General features: G+C 41.2%; 1 protein-coding gene across 1 annotated transcript in view; it reads left to right on the top strand.

Annotated features, from left to right (window-relative positions):
- The window catches only part of mamo (zinc finger protein 628-like), a 37939-nt gene that overhangs the window by 13671 nt on the left and 625 nt on the right, over positions 1–23643 (top strand). The window contains exon 4 of the mRNA XM_018505955.1: positions 23194–23638. Coding sequence (XP_018361457.1) covers positions 23194–23638 — 445 coding nt within the window. The remainder of the gene's footprint in view (positions 1–23193; positions 23639–23643) is intronic.

The following is a 23643-nucleotide window of genomic DNA, read 5'->3' as shown; positions in this document are numbered from 1 at the left end:
CCGCCGCTGTCGCCGTCGTTGCCGCGACGTGTTCCTTCGACATCGTTCCACATCCACACATTCTACCCTAATCCCGCTCTGCACGTTTCCCAATTCTCCACCAGTACCACTCATCTCCTCTCGTCCATCTGCTGATTGCGCGCGTCGCGACGCGCGACTCCCCGCGTCAACGGTCCCTATAATTGAGCGACGGAGCAAGAAGCCGGCGGTGTTTCTAGTTAGTCCTGTGATTTTGGTTAGGATGGTTGGTAAACGCGTGTTCAGGGGGAGGGACACGTTAATAACGAGCTCCCTCGTTTAATCAGTGCTTTAAGACGAAACGTTTAGCTTATTATATACATATATAAATATATATATAGATATATATATTATAAATTATACGTATATATATATCGATAAATTATTACAGGTATATATATACATATACACACACATGCACACACTTTTACACACACACACACACCACACAAACAACACGTACATATACGAGCGACATGGGGTTAGTTAAAGAAAAGTTAAGGGAGGGTGGGGAAAATGGACAAAGCGACACGGAACGAGAAGGGTAAACGGGGAGGGAGCGAGAGGGGAAAATTTGAGCCGCCACGGTTGGTGCTTTTAAGAGATTTTGATAAAATGCTGTGAATATTATATTGATTACGATTAACTATAAACTATTGTAATAATGTACACACACTGACGTTGTACGATGTACGATGCGACTGTTGTTGATATGATTGAGAATATTTTATACAGTTGACACGGGGGGGTTGGGAATAGAACGCGCGCGCGCCGACGATAAAGACAGGACCGGAAGTTGGAGGGAGGGAATCGGAAGAGGTAGACAGGAAACGTCCACTTAGTGAAATTCTACGCGGTGCAGTTCGTGGACACGCGGTTTATAAATTCGTAATAGGAAAAAGTGAGAGAGAGTAAGAGAGAAAGAGAAAAAGAGAGAGAGAGAATTTATTACGAGTGCGCTGGTATTAAGTGGCCTCTTCGATTAACTTTTGTTCCTCATTTTTTCTCCAAGATGACATCACCTTTCTTCGCGAGTCGCCGGTTAATCATGGACACATTTGACACGCGAACGACGCAAACGGCATTGTGCATCGTAACCGAGAAAGCCGAGCGAATCCTTGTCCTGCGTTGTGTCGAAAAGTCTTGCGTTCGCAATCCACGAAACGCACTTTCCGTTGCGCGTTTTCCCGCGAGTTCGCGCGCAGATTCGTCTCGCTGGAATCTCGATTCAGGAAGAAATTGAGCACGCGATTTCCGTGTCGCGAGGTCTTTCGGACACCGTTTCCGGCGCAAAGCTTTCCACTTGCAGATCGAGAGTCGCAACGAATACGCGACGACGCGATGGCCATTGAGACAGTGCAATACCTGACTACGCGAGACACTCTACTTCTTTTTTTTTTATTCATAGTTTAATTCTTATTTAACGTTATTTACATCCTTAAGTAAGGTAGTTAGATAATCCGATCGCGTATTGAGACTCGATCTTCGGACGACGTCCACCTTTCGTTCCACTTGCGAGCTCATTTTTATTTATTTATAACCACCTCGGTCGAATGGGGAGACACTTGGACGGGCTCTCGGAGAGAAATACGAGGATCTCACGTGGATTTCTTAGCGACGTGATTCAACGGTATATCAAAGTTAAACGTGAGCGAATCAAGTATCATACCGCGATACCGCTAACCTCCGCAATAGAGATATAATACAGGATGGCGTATTCCTTAAAATAGGAACGTTTTGACTATTAATTCGTCGAAATTTCTTAACGTTTTCTCCAACCACTTTACACAGAAGGAACAGTTTTGCTCAAGTATCTAAAAATTTAGCTAGATACAGATTTGACAATAATTTTGTTGGATCATCAAAATAATTATATAGAATGCTCAAACGTTGATTATTGGAATGTCAAAACTTTTTGTTGCATTATTATGTGAACGAAGATTCTGCATAATCATTTTCAAAAAATTATTTTCACATCTTGTTAAACTTTAAGCTTACTTCAGCGAAACCATTCTATTCGTGTATAATTTAAAGCAATATGATAATAATAAAATCAATAGTAATTCAAAACCTTTTTAAAGGGAGAAAACCATTAGACCATAACTCGCGGTTATCGCTTTTTACGCCTGCTGTCCTATATTTCACATATACATGCACAGTGATCCCCGACGTCCGAGCGATACAAGAACCAGTATTCGAGATACATACTTTTGTTTTCCTACTAGGTAAGGTAAGATAATTAGCGTGCACGCAAGTGGCCTGTGTGAGGCCTGTGGCAGACCGATGGCTTTTTTTTTCGGAAAACGAACAGAGCGATGATCGTCGACGGCAGCCGGCGGGTTTCGATTCCTCGAAGGCGAAGGTACAAACGTAATTCCCATTGATTTCTCCCGCCCTTCCGTCTCTCACGGGATAATTTAATTCGGTGCGACACGCGAGTGTATACGCGGACGAAAAGCAGCCGCATCTTTTCCTCGCGGATCCTCGAAAACGGTAAACACACTATCGTGAGGCCGGAGCGATTGCATGCGATTACAGGCGAGCGGGCAACGAGGCTCTTTTCCCCGGCCTCTCTTCCTTTTAAGCGATTCGATGAGCGCATTGTATATTTAGCAGCCACTTACTTTCCGTCGTCCTCCTTGCAAGGGCCTTCCCCCTTTCGCCCCGTCGAGCGAACAAAGTTGCTCGAAATCGATCGATCTCTGAAATATTCATCGCATTCCGTGCGCGAATGTCTGCGAAACGGCAGCGAAGGAATCGCCTCGCGGAGAATAGGGAGGCATCGACGGCTGATAGACGCGCGCAAGACGATTTCGATCACCTTTCAATTGCCGCAAGTAGACAATCTCTTAACAATTGACCCTAGAACGTCATCTCCGATAGAGGCGTAAAAATACATCTCGGGAAAGTGTTGTTATCTCAATCCGTGTCCTGCGCGGATCGCATGCGAGAAGGGTGTTGTTTTCGAAATGAATTCTGCGCCGCGCGTGCTACTTTCACGACGACTTAATTTTAATGGCTTTAAATTTCAGCCAAAATTATTTTAATTATTGGATGTTATTTTTAATTTATTAGAGGACACATGAGAATCTAAAATTATGACATATGTTCCTAATTTAATATCGTACGTTTTTAGCAGCGTACGCTGGGCGTACATATTTTATTTGTCTTTATAGGGTGCAATGCGACGCGCAGTGCGCAATCGGTAGCGAAAAATGATTTTATTTAAAGCTGTGATGACTATACGAATTTGTTTTTATTCGAACGCGCGCTCTCTATTTATCGTGCGTTCTCTCACGAATATCGATCGTTTTTCTCTTCATTTTGAAAACGGCGCGTCTACGTCTCCATAGTGGTGATCACGATCTCTGCGACTTCTGTGATATCTCGCGACTGCATCGGCTATTTTATTAGCGCGCAATGCACTTGTCACTTATCGTCTTACATTCCATCGCTGTCTTAGTTTTTAATCCCGGAGATATAAGATGCTCTCGTCTTTCGATTCTCGATACACGCGTGTGATTTAATTGTGATCTCTCGAGCGGCATTAAACTTAATATATATTATATACACGTTGACACTCGGCCGTTCAATTCCGAGTTACGAAAAATTGTATTTGCCTTAATAAAAACGCGCATTTTACTTTCGATCTGCGTTTGCTTCACTTAAATCCTACGAACGCGCAGCACGATACACCCTTGGGAGACATAGACGCGAACGGAAGTTTATTCAAGGTATAATACTTCCGTATTTTAAGTAGAAATTTTATTCTGTTGTACAAAAATATAAATCTTTGATTATTTATTTGAAATCGAACACAAGCGTGATTTATTTCGCCCCCCGTGTAAACAAAAAAAAAAGGTAGTATTTAAAGTATTGCGCGCATCTATCGCGCGAATTAATTCGTTTCGACGGACAGAAGGATGAGAGTTTCATTCTACCACCAGCGATATACGAGTCCCGCCGGTCTCGAGAGCGCGTAGCTTTAATTAGAATATTCGTCCGGCAAATCGGCATTCCTCTGAAAACGGGATTTTAATTAATATTTACGAGTGACGGTGCCGTTAATGACTGGCAACCGAGAGGGTACATTGAAATGAAAGTCCTGCCGTGATTTTGAACGAGCCTGATTAGAGTTGGCGTTTGGCAAATGGATCATAAAGTTTCCAAATACCGTATCAAAAATGCTGTCAGCGGGTTGTAAATTCCGGAATACGATTAATTAAATCCTCGTGTAACACACGGCATTGCACAACGGACGGCGGCGCGTCCGTCCGTCTATCCGCTCGTGGTATTAAAATAATGATATCGCGAATTAAACATACGACCGGCTCTCTCTCTCTCCATAAGCTCGTAACTCTGTATTCGAGACTCGAATACAGCGACCATCTCTATCGTATGATTTGCAAGTTCTTCGTATCCCCGACATCATTCCGCATTCACATATTCGTTCATTAACTTATTCGTATTTCGCAACGTAAATTGAATCTGCCCAAACAGAATGGAAGTCTCTCGTGTATTTTTATGCAACCGCTAACCGATAAATGAAGAGGACAACAGAAATCAGAATTATTCTAATCGATGAATTTTTACAAAACAAGTAAAATATCAAGATTTCATTTAACGCTCTCTTCAACTTTTACAGTCAATCTCACGCCAAAGAGTGAAATCTCACTCTTAATGATAACAAAATTCAGCCACTCTTTTTCAAGACTTGGCTCAATTTTCACTCTTTGGAGTGAGAGTTCGCTCTAAAGAATTTGAAGAATGAGAAAGATTGCGTGGAGCAGAAATGAAAGAAAATCGATATTTTGAGTTTAAAAGCATCCAATTGCATGTTACCGCCCTCTCAAAGGATCGTTTTTACCTTTACGTGCTCATTTACGTTCCTTTTTCATCTTTTATGTCCTTTATGTGCTTTTCGACAGCAGCCATCAATAATATCGTTGAAAATATTAGTTTATCATTAATTTGCACATAATCACAATGGGGACATATATTACAATATTATAAAGAGGAAAAAAAATGAATAAAGATTGTATATGAATCACAGCCGTTTGACATTCAATATCGCAACTCGGTCGTAATCTTTGAGTTCTAACATCGCTTATTCGCGTTAATTTTCCGCATAATCGCGCAGAGCTACGCACTTTTTTATCATCTCGATCGTGGTAAACAGCCACGAGGAGGTTTTTCCGCAAATACCGCCGCGCCGTTATCGTCGACGATTCTTTTCGCGTCGCGTCTGTTATCCGCCTCGGAGTCCGGTCGAATCGATCGGCGAGGAAAACGCTAAAATGCTAATCGGAGGATTCCGCGGGCGTAACCTTGCAATCGTAAAAATACAATGAACGCGAAGGAATATATAACGCATGCCGGCGCGACCGTCGTGCGTTATCGCATCGTTTACGAACACGTAAACGCGTGTTTTGTGCGCGCGTGTCGCGACAGATAAATTGGGCAGTGACGCTCAAACGTTTCGAATTCTTGCATCCTCGTTTTCCGCGTTATCCGATATTCGGCTAATATTACATTTTTCTCTTTTTGTCCGATAAATTTTTTAACCTCGATGTTAATTGGCCGCAAAACAGAGAGATTTTCGAATCTTTCTATTCTACAGCCAATCAAAATAGGCTTGAAAAGTTTTTCGCACCGCAAAACTGAACGACAAATGCAATATTATGGCGTTTTTCACCGTAACAGGTTTGAACTGACCTGAGTTGAATTAATGACATCACATGTTCTATTATTGATTGACGTTACATGTTCTCTACCGACAGTAGAGCGTGCAACATCATTAATCCAATCCAAATCAATTCGAACCTGCTACGGTCGTAAACGCTATTAGACACGAGAATCGAATTTTTAATTTTGCGATGTAGGAAACGGTGCTTGCCATACGTTCTTCTCGTCTCGGCGCGGTACAAACGAGATCGTTTGATACACGACGCTCGACTCCGGCATTTGCGAAGTTCGGTGGAGACGGTCAGCGGAAATTCGGGCGCGACCTACTTTGGATACGGAAGCAGCGTTCGGCGTCGGACGTGACATTATATATCTAGCGTAGCATAGAAACCGTCGCCTCGCCCGTTTTCGTTTACTTTAACCGGAGCAGCGTGATTTCTTCGCGAAAAGCTCGTGACCCGCGGTTTTTACGTCGCTCGCCGAATTCCTGGCTCGTTTACGCAACGATACGCGTCGCGGAAGCGCGGAGTTGCAATTATTCGCGCCGCGAACGCAGAACGCAGGATACAGACGGACGATCTCGCCCGTTAAAGTGCAATCGAGAGGAGAATTAATGAGCGGCACGACGTGCACCGCTGGTGTAGGGTACAATCAGTTAGCAAAGTTCCAATTAACCTAGGTTTTAAGTCATCCAACGGCTCGTGTATATACGCGAGAGAGAGAAAGAGAGAGAGAGAGAGAGGGGGGGGGGAAGAAAAGAGAGCAAATACGTGTTGACATTTAGTTTCCTCGCGGCTATGTACCTCTAAGGCTCTCTTATTTCAAAGGAATCCTCTTTCCACTCCGTGAAATTCGCTCCGAGGCAGTTCGTGCCTCGCGATCGTAGATATTTTGTAAGCTATAGATGCGGATGCACCGGTGTATAACTATTATATTTTCTCTCGTCTCTGTTGGTCATGTAAAATAATCTGAATTTATTCTTTCTAAAAAAAAAAACCAACGCGATGATGAACAATACGATTACACATTTATACGACGAAACAACATTCTTATTTAGGGCAGAAATTAAATTATGTAACGATATTTCTGTGACAGGTCAGCTGCTGGTACATCTGCTCTATATCGATTATAATTAATTATTTACGGTGACAAAAGGTTCGTAGTGTGTTGAAGATCTTTAGTTAAATCGATCGCTTCATGCATTTTTTTTAACGCCTCTCGCCCTCCTCCCTGCATCCTTTCGATTATTATTTCTTTCTGATCTCATCTCTTCGCCACGAATTCTCGCGGGAAAATACACGTGCCTCGGATATTATTGTACGTCGGACTGTGTTGTATATAGGGAGAATTTGTACGTACATGTTGTATAAGTATTCGCCGTGTACACATACATACACATACACACACGTACACAATTAGGCTTTTGTTCTGTTTAAGAGCGACTTTGGCCAAAAATACTGAATGTATCGTTTAAGATCGTACGAAGCCCCCTATCACATTGTATTTCACGTATAAGGGGGTGCTTCTAATTTATCCTTAATTTATTATCATCGGGAACATGGTGAACCGGATATTAGTCGACAGCTCCGATTTCGGCTTTTGGAGATTCTAAAAAAATATTTCATCCTCGCAAGTCTCCCTGTCACAGCCGTTGTCGAGGATCCTAATTTAGTTTCATAGTAGCTTTTGAGTTTCTGTTCTGAAGTTCCTAAAAACCTGTTCTAATTCAATTGTACATAGTTTAGATTTAGCTTCGTACCTAGAACGCGTGTAATATCGTAGTAACTGTTGTAATCGTAGTAACGCGCCATATAAAGCGCGATTATGACGAAGGCAATTTTTTTTCAAGATATCCAAAACCTTGATGCAGGCCAGTCTTGTGCGTAATATGTCTCGAACCGTAATCCGTGGAATCCGACCGATTGCGTTTCCACCGTACCCACTTCCGTCCGCATGCGTTGTGAGATTTTTCGTTCGTATACATGTAGAGAGCGTAACTCTTAAGTTCTCGCGCTGATCCCGCGTGACGCGCGTCAGTATGTTTGGCGAAAAGTCTGCTGATAGAATTACTAATGTAAGAACGTAACTGGACGAGTATAATCTTAGAATAACTGTGCCTAACATTTACATGTTTAATGTGCCACATGTTGGATCTTTCATGTCGTTTAAATTCGAGATCAATATAAAAGAAATGTATAGATTGATAAAAAAATCTCTTCTAATCGTTGACTTTTTATGTTTCAAGATAGTTTAAACAAATTAGTAAAAATTAATAAAAATTAGTAAGTGTTCAAAATTCGTACGATAATTGTAAATATTTTGATTTCGTGGAAAGAGAGAGAGAGCTTTGCTCCAAAGCAAATTTACAATTATTGTAGATCATGTTATTGCTATCGAATTAGTGAAAATATTCAGGAAATTACAGGAAAGAGAATGACACACACACACAAACACACACACAGACGAGTACGCAAAGTACAGTGTAAATAGATATCCAAGTCGGAATCACACGGTTCCGACTTGTAACTGCTCGTCGTCTAATTATGATATCTCGGGTTTCGTGTAGTTACGTTCTTGCGTCTCGCATGTCTCGAGTAGAGCTGCGCGATGCGACCTAGGGGCGCACACCTGTAAATACGAAGCGCGATTTATCCTCTTGCCAGATGGTGTCATGATGCAATACACACATATCGAGTAATAGATTAATTCCTAGTTAGAGTTCCTGTGCAAGGAAGGCAGCTTATCGACAAGTGGACTTTCTCGCCCTCTCTCTTTCGGCGTCGAATACGCTAGGCGCGGCGCGACGCGACGCGACGCGACGAATGCGGCGAATCAGAAATAGGCGTGCGGATCGATGCGCGAACTTCGTCATTCATTCATTTCCACGTCGGATCATCCTTTTTTTACTTCGTTCTTTGCGTCCCTCGCATTTTCGCGTTAATTCTTTGATTTCTTGCTACTCGTATCTGGAACGCGAAGCTACGTGTGGGCACAAGAGACGAAACGCGATCGGAAAAAACTCGACCAAGGTCATAAAAAAGTGCACCATCATTCGGGAATCTCACAGCGAAGCCCAAAAGTGCATACGCTCGAAAAATATGGATGTGAATTATAACACTGGGTAGTGTCTGTATAATCTCATAGTGTGGATTTAACATTACGGGTTAATCCACATCATAATGACGTTGATATACACCAAGGGTTTTAAATCCTCACTACGTTAGTGTTAATGTTCAACACATACGATGAAAATTATATAATATAAACACCGCATAATCTTTAATCACACCTATATTTTCTAGAGTATAAAAATGAAAAAGTATTTATCGTATAATTCAATAGCAGGAAAATAATACATTATTCATATTGTACTTCCGAGGAATGTCACGTACGACAGATAATCAAGAGTAGCCTTTGTCTTAGGATTCATGAATAATGGTGCACATTAATCCTACTCTCATATGCATTAATGAATCTCGAAATTATTTTTAGACCTCAGAATTAATTTATTTTTAAATTTATTTGGAATCTCATTATTATAAGGCTATATTTGATACATTATATATTTAATAGAGCTCAAATGAACGACTTGGCGAAATTCTTGTGTTGCGATAATAATCATTATATCGACATATATGTTTCAACATTTTGCATAATATTGCTTACGCATAATATTTATTTGCATCGATAGTATATACCATATACATATAGAGAGTCGCGGAGATCGTTCTCCGCGATCGTTTCATAACGGACGAAACGATAGCGGTCCAAATACGATTAGCAGTAAAAGATAGAGGATGCACACACGAGCAATAATCGAGTGTGAAGATCTATAGCTGCTATAAGCAGGCGCTAACGCACGAATGTAGACGTAATAAAATGCTCGTTTCTATTTTAGAAGCTGTCGATAGTTTCGATCGATTTCCCGCAAGGTGTCCGGGATTACTTTATCTTCTCATTTAGTAGAAAACATTGACAGTATTAAAAGAGTTACAAAGAGTTAAGTAATCCTGTCGAGGTTGTTCCGAGCGTATGCGTGTATACAATATTATCGGTCGTTAATTTTATATATTATATACATAAATATATATATATATATATACATATACACATACATCTCTATATATATATATTATACATATAAAATTACATTTACGAATACACAACGTGTAATTGGCAAGCACTTTAACAAAGTACAAGATATTAGGGTTACTGATTGGAAGCAGCGTGCATGAGTGCGTGCATCGTGCATGCGTGCGTGGATGCGTGCATGCGTGGATTTGCGATTTTCAGGAGATTTGCAGAAGTAATAGTACGTGAGAGCGCGGATACGAATGGCGTAGCGCGCGTGTATAAGAAAATAACAGGGAGCAAAAAGGAACGTCAGATGTACAATAATTATTTAGGTACTTATACACATACGGATCCACGTGTCGCTATATTGTTTCCGGACTAAAGTTCCTTAGGGGCACGCGAATTTGCTCCGAATTCGAACGCCGCCCCGATGTGATGACGGTGCTTTGTTTCTCTTTTAATTGTACCATTAATTTTTATCACCATCCTTACGCAGTATACTTAAGTTACGTAAGATTTATTTTGTTATCCTAACATATACACATTATTATTAGTTATTATTATTATTAATTAATATTATTGACTATTCAGTATATACTATTACGTTTACTCTCTCTCTTAAGCATATATTAATTAAAATATATGGATACCTATTTTCTCAAATACAAACTTCCGTTCGCAATATTTTTTATTTTCTTTTCCTTATGTAAGATTTTCATCATTTATATACATCCCTCCTTTTGTATATATGCCTCACGTACACACATATTATTGATAATTATCCGGCTCTATTTTTATTCTACTGTACCGATAATTATATTACGATGTGGCCATTCTTATTAAATTTTTTTTACTCTGCATATGTAGTAATCTATTTTTTTATGGGAAGCATCTTGGTTGAGTATCTCTGCTATGCATTTTTGGGTGATTAATAATTCTCGAGCTCGAGCGTGACTCATGCGGAAATTCGCGCACATCGCGGACACAATACGCGTAATATCCATTGTCGAATTATACTTTTAACGCTTTTAACGCAGACCACGAAACACAGCGAAATTTTAAAATGTCGCGAGAAATATCCGAAAACTTACGTCACGTACTCATTCGGCGTTTCTCGGCACGCGTTATCGAGTTCCTATCATGGAAACGTGCATAATGTATGTAAATTACTTTCCACGATGTTCATGATTACACTGAAGAACAACGGACTGTCGCGCAGGTAGGAGCCGTACGATCATCGGAGTCAACGGGAATAAACGCGACGGATATAAAAAAAAAAAAGAAGAAGAAAAAAGAAAGAAAGGTCACGTAAAATAAGAACTTGATCGCATTCGGACTATCGTGAGAGAAAAGAGGAGACGTAAATCGACATCGATGAGGCCGCCAGCGTACTCGATCGATTGTAACATAAGTAGGCATTAACGATTAACGAGTTGAAAATGGAAGGAGCACACACAATAAATGGCATAAGCATACCTACGTATAGTATTTTATCGCAAGGCATAGGTGAGCAGCAGCATGTAGATTTACGATTACACGTAGGCGAGATAGCCTTACTACACACACACGCATATTATTGGCAGGCACGTCAGCGCAACGTATGTGTGTGCGCGTGTACGTGTTCCGCCCTGTAGGACAATGCGTAAGCCGGTGAGTCTCCAATTATGCGCGGTTACGTCGATTATTCGATTATTCGATTATTCGAAATCAAAAGTGTCGCATTAAAATCGAGCAACATTTTGCCTCCCCCCCCCCCGTTTTCGCGAATCGTTAACTCTCGCTGTTGTTACTCGTTTTCTCGCGAACGCGTTAAATAGAGGAAAAAAAAAATCTCTATTTAAGGTGGATTCCTGAGGAGCATTGGAGACGACCGGCCCAAGCGAAGAGTTCACCTACGTGCAGAAGGTTCGTGCTGTCCCTTCGCGACAGCTATGTGCACGTGCTCGTACGTTTAACGGTACGACGGATTTACTACGGTGTGCGTAAAACGAATAACATTCGCATATCAGTTTCTACTTCATATCAAGGTGCATCAACGACGGTGAACCATCCACCAAAACTCAATCACGTAGGCGTATCGTGATTGCGCGCGTGTCGCGCGCGAAAACGCATTAAACGCACCGCGGCCCCACTAATTAACCACCGTACTCACGCAATTGATCCGGGCTCGCAATTGGCGGACGGGTAAATGCCTCGAATCACGAGGTGTGTGAATACTTGGCGAACACCAAGTTGGTATCGCGGGCGGCACCCAGCGCTCTTTATTCGTTACAATCTCAGGAATAGACGTTAACGCATTCGCCGACGCAAATTCGCGATTTTCGAACTGATATTTTTTATTCGACCTTTCCGGCCCTCCCCCGTTCAGGGTTTCGCAAAAGTTTGACAGACGTTCTTCTATCACCGCACATTTTTAGGCAGACATATATCTATAGAGGGAGAAAGAGTAGAGAGAGAGAGAGAGAGAGAGAGAGAGAGAGAGAGAGAGAGAGAGAGAGACGTTAATCGCTTTTGTATATATAGAAGCAGTATACTCGCTCATACTCGTTGATGCCTTCCTTTATATGTTTCGAACGACTGTATTGTTACGCGAATGCACTCACACGGCGACAACAAGCGGGCAGTTTGCACGAACCTGAAACCAGGTCAGGGGATGAGAGCTTATGCTTAACGCGTAAAATTGAAATTATCGATTAATCTCGCTAGCCGGATGTTCGAGTATCCGATACGAAAGGCACACGCTTACCATTCGGAGCTTTATCAGTTATATTTTGACGAAACATTGTAATAAATTTGTACATATAAGTGCAAATTTATTAACTAATTTTCGGCGAAAGCCGCCGCTCTATTTTCATCCAATGTTTATCCGCCTAATTATATCGAGTACCGAACAATCTCTCGACAAAACTTTTGCTAAATGCGTTCAATTTTAACGAATCTAAAAATTATATGAATATATTTAATAATAATAATAATAATAATACAGATATCAATCAGAAAGAAGCGAACAAAGAAAAAAGTATACAATCGAATCGCTTCGCCATGGACAAATAATGCATTCGTAAGATAAAAAAGGACGCCTTGTGCCCTCACCCCTGACCCGGGTTGATATTATTGCTGTTAAAATGGGGAGAGAAGTGCGCGAGACAGAACAATAGTAATAAATATTAAGATTAACGTAACTGATATCCGATCGATAAGCGACGGCGAGCGGCAAATAGCTCGTCGCAGTAGTTGCTCATGGAAGAGAAGATCGAGTGATCGAACGGCAATCAAGAGAAAAATTGTCACAAATTTTTTATCTTGTACTCGACATCGATGGAGAGATGCTCGATATATTTTAGATTACAATTAAGAGACTGACTAAATTGGGAAGAGGGATACAGGTATCGCCAGTATTAAAAGCTATCGCGGATTTAAATACAAATATATCTGTGTGATTCGCTTTATTGGTATTTCGGATGTAAAATAAAATTTTACTAGATGAAAACATTCGCTCTGTTAATTACTGAAGAATACTTGTTAAAATTTTTTACAAAATTTGTCGCTGATCCGATCGAATAATTGTAAATGATAATATTTTCAATAATAGGTATTTGATAGCGGTGTCTCTCGAATGTATACAGAGAGGAAATATTATTTCACGTTTTGCGAGCTTGAAAATTCGAAAATTGGCATTCCAACGCTGATGGCGTGTTGCAGAGACGCGCAGAGGGAAGCGGCGTTTATTTGGACTGATTATAATTTAAGCTAAGCCTCACAAATTTTCCAAGGTACACGCTTGATCGCACAAAAGGCATACCGCGGATCGTCCGGTGCTTCGCACGCGTTCCCTCGCTTTTATAGGGTCCTTACTCTCTAATTAATACCGCGATTAATTACTTAAGCAAACTCAAAACTGCTGCGCACTTTGTCCACGATCGGAGAAGCGTGAAACGGCGCGATCACGTTGCGCGCGAGCGGCTAATTTCGACGATTCGCTTCGCTCAACATCTTCTCTTCTATATAAACCACCGCGCCGCTGAGCAAGTAAGGAATAAAAAAAAAAAGAAAAACGTAGGCGAGTATAATGAAATCGAATATATCAGTTCACACACACGGGAGAACCTATTATGCAATGAATCCAATAGCAATAAATGTAAAAAGAAGTCAAGGAAAAAGAAGAGAGGGAGGCAACTTCGCGGAGACGTTGAAACGCATGTAATCGACGCTATGTATATCGTTTTCAATCGTAATATCCATCCGTTTCCGCGTCTCCGCCGCGATCACTCTACACTATACATATATAAATAAACAAATGAATAAATAAATGAATACATATATATATGAAAAAAATATTTATATATATATATATATATACTGTAAAAGAGAAAGGAACGAATGTAATATACAAAGGTTGGACAGAATGCGAGAGAAGAGTGAGTAAGAGTGAGTGAAAAAATGTGAGAAAATAACTGAACACTGTAAATACATGGACACGCATAGAAATATTATATATTCTACGATATATTATATACATATATTGAATATAATTAGTGATACAGATATATACATAGAGTTATTGTATACACCAGCATATAGAGACAAATATGTGAATAGGAATTAATCTAAACTGAAATTAACTATAGGCAATGAGTATCTAGAGATTAAGACAAAGTTTATTATGTAAAGATGCATAGGCATTATTACTACGGGGACACCTAATCATAATTATTGACATTATGATAAAAAAATATAATTACCAGTGTTTATATATATATATATACTTTATTGTTTGTACATTGGGCACGAGTGCTCTCTTATTTTACTGTGATCCATGTTTTGTACGATTTTCGAAGGTCGCATCGCATACTCATAGGCCGGCATTAGGCAACGTTGCTTTTTCGCCATTTTTATCCCCCCGACTCGTCGTTTTCGGTAGAACAATCGCATTTTCGACGAAAATTTGCCTACGTGTAGAATCCTCGCGAATATCATTCACGCTGGAATAACGCGAAACAACGTAACGTAAAAATTATATCCAAGCAGCGAAACAGAGCAAGCACATTCGATAACGGGTTTTCATCGAAATCCTCTATTATTTTCTAGAATAATATTTCGCTAAATCATTGATTTTTCGCATAACAATCGACAACAACCAACCAAAAAATCAACGTTGTTTTCGTTCGATCGAAAATTGGACAAATTTGGAAAGATCCTGAAATGTTTGACTTTGAAATATTTTTAGAGAAACAGTTCCAAAATAGATTATTATATATCTCTTGCTGTTCTTCCGGTCGTGGTGAGCAATACAAAATCATCTTGCAAACGTAACGAGAGAGACGATGTTCGGACAATTTTAATTTTTTTTTTAATTTACGTCGCTATATAACTTCCTCAGAATAGAACCGCGATTAATTTCGATGACGTTATAGTTTCATGTCCTTTCATATCCAATCTTAGCGACCGTACTCTTTCTCTTTTTACTCCAGACGCGAAATCAATAGGAGAATGTAATCGACCCTCGTGGACTGACTGAGCTTGAAAGATGTTCAATGTGATATTCGTAAAAATACAACAGCGGAAAAGAATGATAACCAAAGTGTTAGATTGGTACAAAAGGATTATATGTATTATATTTGTGAAACAAAAAATTAAAAACTCGCGCACATAAAAAGTAACTTTTTTTCATTTTACTGGCTTCAATACGCAAAAAATTGTTCCAAAAAGTTTATCCTTTTGAAAAGACTCGGATCCATAACTTTATAAATAGAAATGTATAATGAAAAAAATAGTACCCTTCGCACTAACTATGTTTTTGTGTAAATCTTCGTCTAATTTTTTCATCGCTTTCGGATTGAAATAATAAAGAAAAACGCGAAAGGTCTCTATGATCAAAGCATTCGTGGATTGACAGGCTTGGAAAATAAATCGCGGAAAGAAATCGCACGGTAGGAAGATTTCGTCGAACAGATTCCACGTGAATCTCGCGAAATTACGTTAGTGAAAACTTTGCGGGTGCACGCACGTGTCGAAGTGCGTCTCTTAGTCACGTCGAGGGTACACGGTGGAGGGAGGAGTAGCGGTAGAAGGAGGGTAAATGTGGGAGATATCAGGCGGAGATACTTTTCTCTCTTACTCTATCGTTTTCGAGGGTGCACACGCACGTGCGCGCACACCCTCGAAAACGATAGAGTAAGTGGTAGGGAAAGAGAGGAACGGAGGAAGGAAGGAAAAAAGGGAATAAGAGAGGGGGAGAAAGGAAGAAATGCCTCTCTGGAGTTATCAACGATTACAACGATCGACCCTTCGCGAGTTGGTTGGGTACACGCGCGCATGGACAAAGAATCGGTAGCCGATATAAATTCGGGGACACGTGTATCGCGAGCGAGAGAGCAAGAGAGTGGGAGAGAGAGAGAGAGAGCGAGAGAGAGAGGAATCGTAAGGAAAGAGGGCGAGAGCGAAGGGAACGAGAGAGAAGAAAGCATAGGTCAGGGGTGTATTCACCTGGCGCCGCCCCAAGTCACGCCTACCTGCGCGATTCCGAGCGTAGGTAGGCACGCCTACGCGTGCGGCACCAACACGCGACGCACGTACAGGACACGCATACACGCGCGGCCTGCATCTACGCCGTCGTGCATCTCCTACGTATACGCGTACGCGGGTGTGCGCGCGGGTCGCGCAGGCAGGTGTGCGAGCGCTCGTCGTCCGATCCGACACGCTAAGCCTACGCCTACTACTGCCTCCGCGATCCGTACACACACATCGACGACACACGCGATCGACTCCTGCCGCCGCGGCCGTCTCCACCGCCGGAGTCGCGTCTCCTACCGCGAGCACCGTCTGTTACTACTAGCCTAGTTAAAGGCATCGCGCGGGGCGCGCGTTTCGCAAGTTTGCGGATCGGGTCACTCGGTAACACGTTCCTGGAACGTATTCGCTACGTTTCTTACGCTATGATCCTCGATGCCTGTAGATTTTCGTATACTAGCGGATGCCTGTCCTAAATATTAAGTCTACGTATACCAAAAAGCGATCAGAAAAATTTCGTACAGGAGCGGAAAGGGATACATTCTGATACAGGGATATCTTTCCTGTCGAAAATCGAATTAATCTCAATTTAAGTTAATGATACGTAGAAATTTAACCCACAAAGTAACTAGTTTTGCTGGATATAGATATTTTACTTGCCGAAAATATAAGTAATCTATTATAGATTTAAATTAATGATCTAAAGTTAATAATTCGATTATGAGAAATTAAGATTAGGTGGAATGTTTATAAACTAAATTATTATGTTTTAGGATTGCAAATAAATGACAAAATTTGTATAAAATTTTATACACCTGTCTGTATATTAAAACTGTTGTAACGGATAAAAATTTATATTTCTTAAACAAAAAGATTGATCTATCGCTTTTTAAAAAAGTCGTCATACGATTAATGTTACTATCAATGGCGAATATTGATAGGACTTCTTATAACGGTGTGATTACAATTGGATTCTTTGAACAGACGGAGGAGAAAATTATTGGATCTCTTGTAATAAAAGATTAACAAAAATTATAAGTTTATCGCGTTAAGATTATTATGATTAATGCTACTTCCAGGACTTTAAACGTCGACAATAATGTCGATTGTACGATAATCGCACGACAATTTAAGCTAACGGTCGAAGAAGCGATTAAATGAGCATTACCAGATGATTATCAGTTTATGAAAAAAAAAGTGAAAAAGAAGAAGAAAAAAGAACGACAGATTTAATGCCGTGTTTTAATGCTCTGAGTAACCATCAATGCTTTGGGCATTGCGCAGCACGTCGAGAGCACGAATCAAATCGGTTTATATCGCGATTGTATTTTTTGCTAAACTTGCAATTTTTCTTTCGTAACGTGAAAGGACAGGCAGCTTCGCTCGCGTCGTCGTCGTCGCCGTCGCCGTCGCTGTTGGGTTCACATCCGCGCGCACGTGTATTCCACATCTACGCGACGGAGACAGAGAGACGCGTGTGTATGCAACGCGCGTCAGCGAGATGCAGCAGTGTATACTCGTGAAGCACGTGCATCCCACCCCGCATCCCTCCTTGCGACGGACCGCGGGTACGTGCCTGCTTGTCGCTCCGTTATTAATGGGATCTCTTCCGCGGGAATTCCGCCAATAAGGTCGACGCGGCAGGATCACGGCCTCTCTCTTTCTCGCTCTCCCTCTCTCTCTCTTTCCTCTCTCTCGTCTCTGTCGCTACCCCCGCGTTTTTCCCCCGTTCGCACCCCCTCCCATCCCTTCCGATTACGACGCTCACAGCCTTGTCAAGCCGCTCTTTCTCCCTCTGGCCGAGCTTTTCAAAGTACACCGCGTACATGTAAAAAAAAAGTGTAGAAAAAAGTTGTACGCCCGACACGTCATATCTTACGGGGCGTGCAGCTCGCCGACGCTCTCGCCGACGCTCGATAACCGCGTTTGATGAATACCGATTTACCGCACCGTGTATACGATGCGTACTTTGCGCGTGGATGTGCAGATGTGTAGGGGGGTATCTCTCACCTGTACGCGTGGTATCTTTCATCCCGTGACGTCCGTGTGCGAAAGCGTTCGCAAAACAATTTGTTATCTCTCCGCCCGAAATGCAGTCGAAGGCCACGATCATGTATCAGAAAGGAGAGTAGGATATCAATGCGAAACGCTAAACTCGCGGCAACGTGTAAATGTGATATGTATATTTTACGAGCAAAGCGTGTAACGTTTTCAAAGTAAATTTAGCATTCGCATATTCGGGGAATATGTATATTTGAAATGTAATTCGCAAAGATATTTGAGACGCGCCTTGACTTTTTGAGATATTTCGGAAGCGCGACATTTTCTCATTGAGCTTCGAGACGTCGTCGACTAAATACCAACGCTGACAGATATATAACGAAGGCTAAAGGGTACCGAGAATTATTAACATTGTCGGACGTCGGTCGTATTGTGCACCCGCTGCATATTTCGCGTCCAAGACACATCCGTTTCCGTCATTGTTTCCACGGAATAACATTGTATAATCGCGATACTTAGTAAGCACATAGCCCGGGAGATCCACGAATGCATTTCCGCGTCACTTTCTTCTGCGAACGTGCATTTCGCGCGCGTTAACAGTTTACGAAAGAAACACGTGTCGCAAAGTCGGTGCGAAGAAGGCCGCGTTAATTATCCGCAAATTTCGCAAATATTTCTTTTTTGCATATCGCTCCCTTACTTTAAAAGTGACGCAACTTGAAAAATTAAATTTCTCAAAAAAGGAAAAAATCTGTTTTTTTTTCAACTTTACAGAAAACAATTGATTAATTAAATAATATATATGTTGAATATAATTTCACAACATGATCAAACGACACGTTTGTCATTTTCGTTTAGTAACCTTTAAAAAATCTTTTTGAGTTGTAACAATTTTTTATGAATTTAGATTATTTTTATTTTTAGTAATTGATAGAGTAATAATTGTACTTGTCTCGTTCATGGTAATAATTCGTATGTCGCGTTTATTAATTTGCGTTACTTTTGAAATGAAGGAGCGATATGTACATGGAACAAAGAGCGAATGCTTTTTTTTTCTTTCAGCATTACAATTAAATAACGTTTTCCCAAAGTGCCGACGAAAGTAACACCCGTCTGTCGAGGCTCGGTTACAACGAGATCTAATTTCATGCAATTCCCCGGCTTTTGATTCCCCTGGTAATCAACAGATACACACAGAGAATGGAAAAGAGAGGGAAAGAGAGAGATCGCGCGCATAAACATGTACACACATCTAACACATACATACACACATATACACACGCAGAGACAACACAGTGTTCAATATTTTCGGAGTCACCCTGTAGATCGAAAAATCTCGCATATAGTAATAACAGATTGTATAACACTTAAGCTTTCCGTAATGATACGAAAGACATACGAAACCTACGAATTGTTATGTTTTCTACAGTAACGTTTGTACTACCGACTTACAACAATATTTGTACAATATACGATAAAAGAGAAACGTGTACCTATACAACATAGGTTACCCAGATGCAATAACTTTTTTAAACGGTGTTAATGGTTACCGGAATATTTTTCATACTTGTAACGACTCGTTGCGGCGTTTCCGTTCGTCCGTCCTGCGGTCCGTCCGTCCGTCCGTCCGTCCGTTCGTAACGGCGTGACGCGACGCGACGCCGCGGCGCGGCGGCCGGGACCCGCGGCAACCACTACTCGTTTCGTTTTGTGCCAACCAGAGTCTTAGATTTTGCTTTCCCAGAATTTAATAACGTGCTGTTAAAGCGTAACAACAAATGAAACCGGACCTTTAAGGGAATCGAATGCCCATGCCATTCCACTTTAGCACATCTCGACACCAAGCACCCACGCCCATTCGCTTGATTATCGAATATTAGAGGGAGAGAAAGAGACAAAGAGAAAAAGAAGAAGAAAGGAGAGAGAACAAGAGAGAGAGAGAGAGTGTGTGTATGTTTGTATGTGTGCGTATGTATGAGAGAGAGAGAGAGAGAAAGAGAGGCAGTTGAAAGACAGAGGGAAATGTGTAGTGTACACATAGTTTGTCAGCAAAAAAGCAAACGTTCTTCAAGCGAGCGCGAGAGACGGAATTTGAGCGCCGCCGACGAGAAAATGTTTGTTTGCGACGAGACTCTCGAAACTATCTCGCGGCGTTAGTAATTCGATTATCGGACTTTGCGAGAACGGATACGAGAGAGCCTGTAAACGGAACGCAAACGCCAATGGTGCCGTTACGATCTCTCCGCGATGCATTCGACAATGTGCACTCGATATTCCGATGATACGCCGAGTTGTCGCGGAAAATTAAGAGCAATATAACTCGCGCTTGTCACAGCTTCGGAAGAAAATCAAGGTTTGAAAACGTAAAAGCTCTCGATATTTATGCGGGGCAATATCATTGAGATTTCTTAATCGCATTTGAGAAAGACTTTTTTAATTTAATTCAAAAAAAAAAGGTATCTTCAATTTTTCGTCACAGAGGCGACACCACAATCAAACATTTAATATAATACCTCGATCACCCTTGTTTCGAGATTTTCTTGGTCGCACTCTAGAGATCGTTAAATTTTCACGGTAATAACATCGACAAAATTATCAATTCATCAAACTTGAGAGGGAAGAAAAGAGACGAAACAGTATCGAAAATAAAAATGTAAATTGTACATCAATATATATGTAATGTATAACATTTTTCGTTAACACTACAGTAAATCCTGATTTTTTTTTTCTTTGCAATTTTATCTCTAAACAAGATTATTAACTTTTCACTATGCAATCGTGTTTATTGAAAATTTTTGAAATTTTATATTAAGAAATGCATTAAGAAAAAGAATAGTTGTAAAAAATATTGCGAGCTAAATATTTTTTGTCGCCAATATCATGATATTAATAAAAAATGTTAAATTAATATTTTTACACGTAATTAGTTACCTATTTTGTTTTTTATCAACAAGATGCTCTTACAACTGTCGAGTACATCAATATATTTTTAATCCGGTTGTACTGTTTGCTCTTCTCTGCTTTTCGAACACCTTGTACGTGTACGATATCGCGTGATACTCGGAACTCCCGAGTGCGACCTTGCTGATCTTAGATATTATGGGCTGCGATAGGACACGTATGTGAGTTATCGAAGCGCGATCTTCGCTTGCGGTGGAATAAAAAAAAACTACCGACCAACCGACCAATGCGTCTCGTTTTTGGATATTCTAGTTTATTTTTACGAGTCGTTCGCGATAGCACAGCGACGTGATGTCACCTTCGTACGTGATTAGGCAATGAATGAGCAACGATCGAATCTCCATCTCACAATTTTTTTAGCAGTATATTTTTGTCCTCGTTGCCATTTATTAAATTATTGAATATAAGCGCAATAAAGAATTCGGCACAAAATTAAAATTTATAAGATTTACTTTAATTGGAATTTTCTTCGTATTTTTATATTTAGCAACAGGCAAAATTAATTTCTTCCTATTACTTTGTGAAAACAAAAAGTTAATTTTTATGAAAACATTTCTTTTTTTTTTGGGATGATAAAAAGGTTAATTTTAAAATATTCAATATATAATTAAACTACTTATTTTTTCGCGAGAAGAACAATTTATTTATGAATTGAAAATCATAAAATATAAAAATTTCAACACCATCATGCGTCCTCATTGCTATCGCGAACGACCGTGTGAGAATATATATTGTAAAAAAGGGATATATATTGTAAAAAAAAAATGGCGCTGTGTCCCCGAGCTCATTGTAACCGAGTCACTATGTTCAACTCGTACAAGCGTTCACTTGGACACTAGAGACGTGTAAGATGGACCGGATGGACATGACCGAGGAGGCGACTGAGCGAATAATCCGAGAGCATTTCCGTCCATCCGATACGTTTCGTTCTGTGCTGCAAGTTTCGGTAGATGGATTGTTGACAGGTCCGATTTCAAATTGTCCGAAATTGAATGTCGTGAAATTTTTAATTAAAGCCATGAAATCGTAGAGCCACGTTGCGAATGCGTCCTGAGATTTGTGAGCTCAACTGAGTCTCGGTTTAACGGCGTTTGTATGCAAATACGCGCGAACGCCTGTGTACACGTATGCATTTCAGCTGTATGTCGGTAGGAATCGGACGTTTCGGAGAAAATCGGCAAAATTCGGAATCTCGTAGAAACACACGAAGGAAAACCAGGAAAACCTACTCCGACAGAAAAAAAAACCTACTCTCGTCCGTAAAATTCCACCAATATCGACAATGCGTTCTGAACGTTCCGATCATAGCGGATAGCCACAACTGATTTGGCTTGGCGTAAAAAAAAAAGAAGTAAATTAAAAAAACTGGTTTGTTTCGATTCTTAGACGAACGAATGCATATCATAGTTGTAAATTAACAATTTGTGAAATAAAAGCTGCAAACTGTTTGTGTTAACAATACGTCACGTGCGTACGATGTGTGTGTTCTTGCCTGCCTCTGCTGCGCAACCGCAATCCCCGCCGTGTATCCAATCTCGCGTGAAACCCAGAGCGATATTATGCCGTAGGGATTGTTTATCGCTATCATAAGCCGCATCCGCGTGATACAAAGGGTAAGTGTACAGTTCATAATCTTCCATTCGAGCGTGAAACAATACCCGAGACATCCGCTGCGACACGCTATTCGAACGTTCGCGAGACAAATGACCAAGTTCAAAATGAGCTGATTTTTTTTTTCAATAAAATAAAATTCAAATTATATATCGGAGATGCTTGAATTATTGAAATTAGTTGAATTTTGTCTAAATGATTCAGAGAGTTAACGACAATCTTCAGTATCGAGGAATCGCGAAACAGTTAATCGAGATGCTCGGGTTCGAAGAATCGAGGTGCTCAAGATTGAAGTTGTACCGTCGTACGACGTAATGTCCTCCCCTGTTGCAGGTCTCGCTCGCCCTCGGACTGGACGCGGGCGGATGGGGCGCCCTGGTGGAGCGGACGAGCGCGCACGGAGGCACCGGCAGCACCATCCTCGGGCACGGCGGTTTCACCGGGCTAGCCGGACTGGCGCGTCGCTGCGGCGTCTGCCTGGCGACGTTCCCGTCGCCGTGGCTGCTGGAGCGGCACGCGTTGCTGCAACACGCCGGCCAGACCAGCGACGACAAGCCGTTCACCTGCGAGCAGTGCGGCCAGCGCTATCGCTATCGGTCCGCCTACGTCAAACATCGCGAGCAGAACCATCGCGCGCGGCTGCCGGCTGACAAGCTCTTCACCTGCGATGTATGCGGCATGCAGTTCAGGTATCTAAAGTCCTTTAAGAAGCACCGCCTCAACCACGCGCTTGAGCGGTTGCAGCGCGCGCCCGAATCTCAAAACAGCGTAGTCGTCGTCTCG

Source organism: Trachymyrmex cornetzi, unplaced genomic scaffold (assembly GCF_001594075.2).
Source record: "Trachymyrmex cornetzi isolate Tcor2-1 unplaced genomic scaffold, Tcor1.1 scaffold223, whole genome shotgun sequence".
Classification (NCBI taxonomy): domain Eukaryota; kingdom Metazoa; phylum Arthropoda; class Insecta; order Hymenoptera; family Formicidae; genus Trachymyrmex; species Trachymyrmex cornetzi.
This window is presented reverse-complemented; position numbering and strand designations above follow the sequence as displayed.